The sequence below is a fragment of the Benincasa hispida genome, chromosome 10, assembly GCF_027475165.1.
Source record: "Benincasa hispida cultivar pf3 chromosome 10, pf3_genome.v1.1, whole genome shotgun sequence".
Taxonomy (NCBI): domain Eukaryota; kingdom Viridiplantae; phylum Streptophyta; class Magnoliopsida; order Cucurbitales; family Cucurbitaceae; genus Benincasa; species Benincasa hispida.
The window spans coordinates 21,854,963-21,866,301 of NC_143487.1; the positions used below are offsets into that span (position 1 = coordinate 21,854,963).

The 11,339-nt window shown below is 39.3% G+C and overlaps 1 protein-coding gene across 1 annotated transcript; it reads right to left on the reverse strand.

Annotated features, from left to right (window-relative positions):
* Nucleotides 1-1,507: 1,507 nt before the first annotated feature.
* Nucleotides 1,508-5,252, reverse strand: LOC150033189 (uncharacterized). The gene is made up of 5 exons (XM_090306311.1): nt 5,048-5,252; nt 4,868-4,950; nt 4,546-4,756; nt 4,016-4,152; nt 1,508-1,936 (listed from the first exon to the last, which is right to left on the reverse strand). Exons 1-5 carry the CDS (start codon nt 5,250-5,252, stop codon nt 1,508-1,510), a joined length of 1,065 nt encoding a protein of 354 aa, XP_090162437.1.
* Nucleotides 5,253-11,339: the final 6,087 nt, after the last annotated feature.

Genomic DNA, 11,339 nt, shown 5'->3' on the forward strand with positions numbered 1-11,339 from the left:
CGCATTCCCCATCTGCCACAACCCCTCCCAAATTACCCTCTTAATCTGGAAGAGCATATGACGGTGGTAGTTACTAGCCTTACTGCCAGCACTCACCACCTTAGCCTTCTAACCTAAATACCAACCTGTTAAACATTAATAATCTACGCATAGAGCATGCCTCCATAAGGTTCTACATAAGATTATATAAACACATGCAACTACATAAGATTATATAAATACTAGAAAAAGAAAATGAATAAAATAAAATTTATTTTATTTTATTTCCTTCCTATTCTCCTTTATTATTTTTATTATTATTTTTTCCATTCTCTTTCTTTCCAGTTTTAAAACAACAAATTTTGCCCTTGATTTCCAACACCAAACTCCGAAATTAATTTCCAATATTAATTTCAACTTAAATGATTTAAATTCCAACAATTACACTTAAATGTATGAAAATTCCGAAAATGTCCTCAATTAGTAAAAAAAAAATACTAAAATTACATTAATACTACTAAAAACATACGGGGTGTTACAAAACATCGGTCCACATATCCTGCTATGTCTTTCTTCATCCCAGGCCACCAGTAAGATCTCTTCAAAGTTCTATACATCTTGGTGCTCCCTGGATGCATAGCATAAGCGAAACTATGTACTTCTTCCAGAATGGCTTGCTTTAAGCTGTAGCTTATTAGGCACACACATTCTTCCTTCCTTTTCTAGTACATAATCTGCTCTCAGTTGAAAGTCAACTCTGATGCCCTTACTTAAATCATCAGCAATCTTCTGAAGATCACTTTCAACTAATCCTGCTTAAGGTCTTCTACTAAGGTAGGCCTTATCTGGAATGTAGCTATCACTCCTCCTAACTGTCCCACTAATAAGGTGGTTCTAGAACTCCTGAATTACTGTAATAGCATTCCTCTCATTGAGCCAATAATGGCCTTGGATCCAGAGGATTTCCTACTTAGCACATCCACTACAACATTATCCTTACCCGGGTGGTACTCAATGGAACAGTCATAATCTTTTATCAGCTCAATCCATCTTCTTTGTCTCAAATTCAACTCTTTTTCATCAAAAATATATTTTAAGCTCTTGTGATCTGTGAATATTCTGCAACGCTCTCCAAATAAATAGGGTCTCCACAACTTCAAAGTCAAAACAACTGCTGCCAGCTCGAGATCATGTGTAGGATAAATGCTCTCGTGCTTCTTAAGTTGACAAGAAGTATATGCAATTACTTTCCCATCCTGCAACAATACGCATCCCAATCCTTGTCGGGATGCGTCACAATAAATCTCAAATTCCTTACCTGGAATACGCAAAGTAAGCATTAGTGCTGATACTAACCTATGTTTCAGCTCCTAAAAACTATGCTCACACTCCGAAACCACTCAAACCTCACGCCTTTCCTGGTCAGGTTCGTCAATGGAAGGGCTATCTTAGAGAAACCCTCCACAAACCTCCGGTAATAACCTGCCAAACCTAGGAAACTGCGTATCTCTGACATTGTCGTCGGTCGTTACCAATTAACTATTGCTTCCGTCTTCTGAGTATCTACACTGATACCATCTGCTGAAACAACATGCCCGAGAAATACAACCCGATCTAACCAAAAATCACATTTACTGAACTTCGCATACAACTGTCTATCTCGTAGCGTCTTCAATACTATCCTCAGATGAGTTATATGATCCTCCCTACTACCAAAATATACCAATATATCATCAATGAATACTATCACGAACTGGTCCAAATAGGGATGAAATATTCTGTTCATAAGGTTCATGGATACTGCAGGGGCATTTGTCAGTCCAAATGGCATTACCAGAAATTCATAATGTCCATATCTTATTCTAAATGCGGTTTTAGGAATGTCAGCTTCCTTCACCTTCAATTGATGATAACCCGATTTCAGATCTATTTTTGAAAATACTGTGGCTCCTCTTAACTGATCAAACAAATCATCAATGCGCGGTAATGGATATTTATTCTTAATCGTTACCTTATTCAACTGCCTATAGTCGATACACAATCTAAGTGTACTGATCACTTGTAGAAATACAAGTTATTTATGCCACCTTATCTAGATATTGCGGCCAAAAGTTAGCAAATATGCGCCGATTGTATGAAAATTAGCCTATTACACCCACTAACACCATAAAGATGGAAGACAAGCTGAATTTTACTTTGTTTTGCAGGAGACCAAGTCACCGCTTGCGCTAAAGGCTCATAAGAAACTAATCAACGCATCTCTGTCACAATGAGCCCGTCAATCAACAATGAAGAGATGATTACCGCAATGACGGTGCAATATGACAGTCGATCTAGAGCTGTGTTTCAACTGCATGCAGTAATAAAAACAACACCGCATGCGAACCCATGATTGGAAGATGCAGCTAAGCAATGCAAAAACAGAAGATTGAGACACGTATACAACTAACGATTGTGCAAAATTGACAGTCTGACTGCATAGCAGAAGGAATAATATCCATCCATCTTTGGAATTACCATAACGATCAAGTGGGGACCACAAGGCCGGAGTCAAAGATCTACACCTATAAATACCCCATTGATTTCAGAGGAAAAAATATGCTACGGGATAAAAGATAAGTGCTACAAAATTGTTGAAAGAAAAGGCTGAGCTGAGTGCTTAAGAGACGAAATCTGGGAAGAAGACGAGATAAGGCCGAGAGGTGAATCTCAGATCTAATCTGCTAAACACCCGATTGAAAGCTCTGTGCAAAGATCCCTGCTACCGGTGGAGCAAGCCTGAGAGGGAAGCTCTTCCTGCCATCAACACCATCCTATCCGGCAAGCGGATCTTCATAGAATCAGTGCCAAGACATTGGCACTTGTTTGTTTCTATCTATCTCTTTCATCGTTGTACTTCACTGTTCTTTATCTCTTCATTCACACACCATGTATCAAACGCTTAATAGAGATATTAAATGTTTCGATAGCTTCCATTTACCATTTTCTGTCTATCTTCGTTCACCCGTCAGTCACTTTCTTCATGATGTTTTCTTAATTCCCTGATAAGCAATATGAATTAACCAAGTACTTAATTTGTGTTAAAGATATAAAATGCATTTAGCTAAGGCATGCTAGACGGCATCTTCACCTGTGAGAGCAGAAGTGAAGATGCCATTCTGATCTATCGAGAGAGGGTTAGAAGAATGTGTTAACTAAAGCGAGTAGTACTTCCAGACATGGAAGCAACCTTGAATTCATTACGTTAGTCTCTATTTCACCACAAACATGTGGGAGCCGGCCGATCACCAAGAGGTGTACGCCAAGAGAAGAGTGGAACAGTATTTATAGCTTCAATGCGATTAAGAACTTGCATTCTTTATATTATTTGTCTTTCTCTTTCCATTCTATTCATAAGACTTGTCGCCGCATACTATCTCTTTGCACATCTCTCACAGCCAACCTTGAGCCTAGCATCTTGTACATGAAGCCTATATCTTGTATCATCTAGCTTATGTTTACTGTATTTTTATTTTATTATCGCATCTTTACTACTTTACTTTATTTTATTGCAATTTATATACCTGTACACACACACTTTTAAAGATTGAAAACCTGGTCGCATATATCATGAACGTACCACAATAACCTAAACCAATCCCCGTGTTCGACCTTGGATCACACCGAGAAACTTGCGGTGGAATTACACTTGGTTCCATCGTAAGGAAACTTGTGACAGCGCATGGCATACTACATGAACATCCATAATTAACGCATATTCAGAAGCAATATCGTATCATCATGAGCGTAGAACATCATACATCCTTACCTATCTAAAAGCCAGTCAATATGTACCGTCTTTCTTCCTTACAAATAACACCGGAGCTCCCCAAGGTGATACACTAGGTCGAATGTATCCCTTGTCCATTAACTCTTGAAGCTAAACTTTTAATTATTTTAACTCAGTTGGCGCCATTCTATACGGTGCCTGCGATATAGGAGTTGTTCCTATAATTAAGTCAATAGTGAACTCCACTTCTTTATCGGGTGGCAATACTGATAATTTCTCAGGAAATACATCCCGAAACTCATTTACCACGGGAACATCTTCTGGGTTCAGCTCTTTCCCTTGAGCAATCACTACGTGAGCCAGATAGGCTTTACATCCTTTGCTCAGCAGCTTCCTAGCTTCCACTGTTCATATCAGATTCCCCGTAGTTAATCATTTGCTTCCTATCAGTATTGCATCCTGGCCATTTGATTTTCGGAATACTACTTCTTTCTTGTAGCAATCCACTGAAGCGCGATATTTACTTAGGAAATCCATCCCTAGGATAACATCAAACTCTAACAGCTCCAAAGTAAGTAAATCAACATAAAAGTCTTGACCATTGATCAGCATCTCACAATGATTATAACATTTATCTATTATTATCACATCTCCCAAAGGGGTAGAGACATACAGCTCTTCAGGCATAGGCTCAAACAACCTATCTATACTAGATACAAACATGCTGGATATAAATGAATGTGTGGCACCAGGGTCAAATAAAACATATGCAGATTGTCTACATAATATGACATTACCGATCACAACATTTGGAGACTTCGCTACCTCCTGATGTGTCACTGCATACACTCGCCCCTGTTGCTGGGGTCGACCTATGACACTCTTCTGCTTGGCACCACTTTTCGCCTCGATTTCCAGTGCCCTTCGGTTGGTTAACTGTCTGGGAGATTGTATGCTGTGCTGCTGGGGCTTCCCTGCCCATTTGGGGACAGCCTCTCTTGAAATGCCCTGCTTGTTCGCATTAGAAACATACCCCTCTGCCACTATAGCATACTTCAAGATGCCTCTTGCCACAACTAGGGCACATCGGTTTCCTGTCTGTGCTGGCTATTGACTCACCAGCTCGTGGCATCTCTGGTCGGCTAACTGCACTGGCCAAGGGTCTCGATTTCCTTTTCTTGGATCCCTGCCAACTCGTACCCCTGAATTGGCTTCCACCAGTATGAATTGCAATTGGAGGTCGGGATCCCCTATCTCTGGGCCTTACTACAGCCTCACTGCCCCTTTGCAACTACTCACCATCTACCAAACTTCGTTCGACTCGTGTCACCATTTCTACTAATTGGTTAAAGTCTAGCCAATTAGCCGTAGATGTCATCGAAGTTCTAATATCTTTCCTCAAACCGTGTTCAAACTTCCTGCATCTATCTCTTTCCTCAACAATAATCGGCAGAGCATACTGCGATAACTCTGTAAATTTCTGCTCATATTCTACCACTGACATCGTTCCCTACATTAGTCTGAGGAACTCATCCCTTTTCTCATCTCGGAACGAGCAGGGGTAATACTTGTCTTCAAAGGCCATCCTGAACTCAAGCCATAACTTCGCATCTGTACTGGCTCGTCTGGCAGATATCACTTTCCACCATTTATCCACTCCTTTCTGTAGTAGAAAGGTGGCTAGTCCTACCTTCCTGTCCTCTGGACAACTCATAACATTGAAACATTTTTCAACTACATCCAGCCATAACTCGGCTTTAGCTGGGTCTGTTGTACCATCGAATGTCACAGCCGCAAGGGCTTTAAACCTCTCAATACCATATTTCTTCTCTGGGTCAGCTCATATTGAGCCCACACTGGCGGCTAACCTCTGCGTTATCCTGTCAAAAACTATATCTTCTAGATGAGAATCTGCCCTTGCCTGGGGAGAACTAGACTCTCCCTCAGACGTCGTTTCCTGGCCCACTGGATCGTTCACCTTCTTTTCCCACCCGGTGGGTTCTTTCTAACCTCCGGGCCCTTATTGGTAGGATCAATATTCCTTCCTCCTATCTACTTACTCTGTCTGCCACTTTGCCTCGACATTTCACCTATTACAATGTACACATATTAGGAACTCACACTTTAGGGACTTAGACTTATGCATGAACTTTCCCTCTTATCCCCAAAACCTTATGCTCTGATACCAAATTGTCACACCCCCTCCTAAATTACCCTCTTAATCTGGAAGAGCATATGAAGGTGGTAGTTACTAGCCCTACTTCCAGCACTCACCACCTTAGCCTTCTAACCTAAATACCAACCTGTTAAACATTAATAATCTATGCATACAGCATGCCTCCATAAGGTTCTACATAAGATTAAATAAACACATGCAAATAGTCCTGACATAATATGTACGGGAAAAATATTCACAGTTGGGCCCAAACATCACTAACAAAGCCCTAGTCTCTCAAAACATGTGTACATAAACAGACCATCAACCTAAGTTCTTCTTAACAAGTCGGGCCTTTCAATGGCAAGCAGCAGTAGGATCAATCTTGAGGAATCTAATCGCTACCTGGAAAAAGAAAACATAAAAAATCTGTGAGCTAGTAGCCCAGTGAGTGACTATAGAATCATATTACGCCATGCATTATATCACTATAAACAAGTAAATATATCGATGAGCATCTCAAGCAACTTCCCCTAAACATAAACATGGATAACCATTCCTTTTACATCATTAAACATCATTATTCCTTAGTTGAGAACGAGCCTACATCGCTCTAGCTCCCAACGTCTGTTACCAGCCAAGAGACCCATACTTCGGCCTCCCTTTGGTGGTATATGGCTTAGAAGACCCATACTTCAGCCTCTCATTCAGAACTACCTACGTGCACGTGGAGTTTTCTAAGTACCGTCAATCCTTAGGTACTATTACCCAGATACCTTCTCCGTGTCCTTTAGTACCGGGTTATTTCCTACCATCAATTAAGTTTCATTGCATGCCATTTACACAAGGACTCACTCTATCATAGCCTTCCTCCAGAACACATGCTTCAACATTAGAAACTTAACTTTTGTATAAATTCACAACATACCTTGGCCTGCGTTAAAACATATACAAGGCGGAGGAGATACACTAAGCTATTCATTAAACATTTGTTGCTTGAGGAAATATAAATTCATCATCAACATCACTATAACTTGCATGGTCTTTTATGCATAAGTATTGAAAGCATTAGGTTCATTTAGTCACTCATAGCTCGTCGGGGCTCTTAATAGTTTATACGCCTCTCCTAGCTCTTCTTGGCCTGAAAGGACATAATCCCCGATTAAATTCCTTAGAATTCTCAGCAAAATACCTCATATAGTTCGTTTACTAATGAAACTTTCATCAACAAAATCAGCATTACTAACGAGATAATCATCATGAGCGAGTTCATCCTCATGAGCGAGATCAAGCATTTCACTAGCAAGTCTTCAACCTAGCGAGACTTACCTCCTCTAGCTAAATTTACTTCCTCACCAATGAGATTCAGCCCAAAGTTCCAGCAAGATTTCCTTCTTGAGTGAGATTTAGCACAAAAATCAGTGAGATCTTCATCCTCCTTATCTCGCTCTCGCTCTCTACAGTGAGTTGTTTGCTTGATCTTCCCAAGCAGCTGCCTGTTTATGCACAGATTTTATGTTTCAACTTCAAAAATTCATAACACAAAATCCATAACTCTTTTCAAGAAACTTCCTTCTACAAACTTGTTTAGAATTGAGTTAGATTTCTTACCTTAAAATATAAGCTGAAAATTACTTGTAGTGTGGCCTGGAACTCTCAATCTTCACCTCGAGCTCTAATTAATCCGAGATTCTGCCTCTTCTGCACTTTTTGTTCTTCTCCTCCTGAAATCTTTCTTCGTAAAGACAACCTCGAAAACTAGATTCTCGCACTTTCAAATGGCATTGTTTCACTTAATTTGCTCATGCCAATTGTCGAAACCAAGATTTTGAAGTTCTGCTTTCTTTTATTCTTCTAGCAGCCTCCCAAGTTCAATGATTAAACCGCCACATCACCCTGCACTTAATGCTTCCAGGCAAAACCAATTTGTGAGCTCCTTCATTTAATGTGTTTTTCCTTCCCTTCCTTCATACTCCTATAAATAAACATGAATCTCCACTTATCAAATATTTAATATAACATTTCCTTGGCTAAACATGCTTGTTTAGGAAACTTAGAGTATGGGGTTTACACCATCGTTTAACCGATGTGTTCATCAGCGATCGCGTACTCCTTCATCTTTACGATGCGATCAACAGCGATCACGTTGAACATCTTCTGCACTATGCGATCAACCCTGATCGCCTCCTTCCTCGAAGAGCCGCAACGCTTGCCCAGAACTTCGACAAACGACTCAAAACTTCAAACAAACTTTGAATACAGACTTAATAACAATTATTAATGCTAAAAAACGCAAGGGCCTTTACAAACAATCACAAATGTAAAAGGATCTAAATCAAACCGAGGCTAATCATCCTAAAAACATCCATTAATCCCGCACATCCACAGCAGATTTAACAATTAAATAGCGTAGAAATGCACCCACCATGAATGTATATTTCATTTCATTTCAACAGATGAAATTGGAGTATCAAAACTTGTCTTTGATACCAATTGAAGGATCTCATATCTAAGAGTTCCATGAGTGCGCTCGGATCGCTCCGATCTCACAGTGACCGAAATACAATAATATACATTCAACACATACAGTTATATAACAAAGGGACAGAGTTCCATACCAGTTGAAGACAATCTTCACACTTCGAAACTCCAACGCAGCGAAAAACCTCCACGAGATCTACCAATGCCTAGTGAAAACGTCGACTGTAGCAGCACGAACAACGCAAACTCACGACCACAACGGGGACGACACCATCATTAAAGAGCCCCAGGTATTCTCGGAGTGAAAACCCAAATGGTGGGCTTTGGTGAATTTAGTAGATGAAGGAGGAAACACAAATCGTGTAGGCGATAAGCAAGTGGGGGAAAACAACGCTATCCCACAGTAGAAGTGCTTATCGTTTAGGAGGAGCTACACGATCGTGTAAGATTTACTGAATGATCGTTTAGGAAAAGGTATACGATTGTTTAGTTAAATCGGCACACTATATGATAGTTTAGAGAAGCTATCCGATTGTGTAGGCGAGAGTGTGTGATCCTTTAGCACGAGGTGGATGATCGTTTAGGAGGATAAGAGCTATCGTATAGTCTCTCGATTTTCTTAAAAGATCGCTTAGAAATCTCCAACGCGCGCTTCACGAAATTTTTTTGGGCGAATGACAGATGATCTAAAAATGGAAACAATTTTCATTTTAACTCATTGGTTACAATAACCGACACTACCCACTAACCCACGTCCGAACGTGAAATTTGGCATACTTATCTTATAATTAACCAATTAATTAATTAATAAATATAATCATTATATTTATATCATATAGTTTGACATCACATATCTACTATGGTATTTTCTCCTCTACTTGATATAAATCATATTTATATCTAATTTCCTTCAAAATCATGTATCTCATACATTTGTCAATTATATCATATATAAGCAAACTTCCTCTTGTCAATTTGAACATTTCAAATTAACCCAAATACTAGTTCTCGACTTTATCCAAGCTACCCAGGGGACCTAATGGACCTGTGGCTCCAAGCTCCAACGGTACATGAATAGCTGACTAAACTTTTTAGCCACGAGATCCACCATCTGCTAACTGTGAGGCATTCCACTAAAGACCAACAGCTGAACTCTTCTTACCACAGATATATTTCTGTGTCCATCGGATATAACCAATCATGAGTACGATGAACCTTCACAAATGCTCGTAAGAACAGTTGGGCCAAATTATCGTTATGCCCCTGTAGTTACATCTCACTCCTTAAGTACCACCGATTCCTCTAATGAACAATACAACATAGTCCTACTATGTGTGAACACCTCTCGAGCTAAGAGAAGGTGTGTGGCACCACATCGTTCAAGCCTCGAAATCATCCCTTAAGGGAGCTATCTATCTACTTACCCCTGCCTCAGGGAATGAGTGAATTCCATCTTGTGTAGCTGAGTTCCCAGCTCCCAAATCAGACGAATCCCCAAAATGGTAGGTTTGAATCGGCGACTTGGCCACTCGCACCCATATAAATCAAAGGACTACCCTTAATGGCAAGAGTTCCCAACTCACTCAAGATTGAGGTCATGTTACCTATGGTCATCCTAGTGAAGTGAAGTCTTTGTCATGAACGGTATTATATAACGAGATGTTAATACTTCGTGGTCAGGTCTTATACAAACTCTTTTTATAGTACGCTCCCGCTCGCATGTCCCCAACACAAATGATCAGGATCATACCATTTTTGACAAGTCACAACACTTGTGACCATTCCACAAAGCGGGCCGCATCCTTGGTGTTACCAGGATAAGGTTTCCCTCCTATATCCATATACTACAGACCATTTTGGTTATCACTCAAGACATGATCCACTTATATGTCACCATATACATGCTTAAGTCACATACAGATAACCAGGGATTTTACGTTTATTGGTTTGTGGTAAAGCAAATAAAACAAGTAAATGAGCAAAAATTCAAGATGTGAAGTAAATATCATATATTAAACAAGCGTTCGTACAAACTATTTACAAACTACAGGACACGAGACTTTAGGGCATCAACCCCAACAGTAGTCACATTTAAACTCTTTAATGGACTGTCCTTAACTTGCATGCATGCATCAAATCTATCTAATTCACCTTTCCAGGTAGGTTCCCAGGTAGGGGTGCTACGTTTCCATTAACTTAAATACCCCAGCCTAGACAGAACCCGCCTTAAACAAAAGGTCCCTTATAGATAGATTTGCTACACTTTAACCTTTTATTAGTCAATTTAATCCTATTAAACTGATTAAAAGATTAAAGCCTAAGGTTGCTAATCATATTAGAACCATGATCTTACGTCTATCTCATCCAAGTTTTAAACATTTTAAAACCATGAATTAAACCTAAGTGAGCATGCATGTCTTTCTTATTGATTTTAGTTCTAATTTCTTTGTATAACTTTTATAAAAGAAACAACTAAAAAATATACATTGCTACATAACTAGGTATTTATAACGCTTATAAATTTAACCTATGTGTCATGCTTCATGCAATGTCTGGTCATTACTATACGTAACTTTTATATACTAGCAACAACCAAGCATACATGTTTTCCATACACCCTTATACTATAACATTTATAAAATAAAGATGATGCATGTCAATTCTTTATGCATGCATAAATATAACTCTTATATTATATGAAGCATGAGCTTGCTCTTACGTAATTTAAATCATGCTTCTCTAAATCATAACACTTATAATAAAGAGATAATTCATGACCAATGCATAACCAAAGGTGAGATTTTTCTATATGTGCATACTATATGACATATAAATAAAACATACATCTCATGTATTACAACATAGATTAATGGACCGGGATGAACCACATCAAAAACCGAAATGAAAAAATCTATCTATTACATTTTTCCACCGAGAAAACCAGTTCACAGGTGA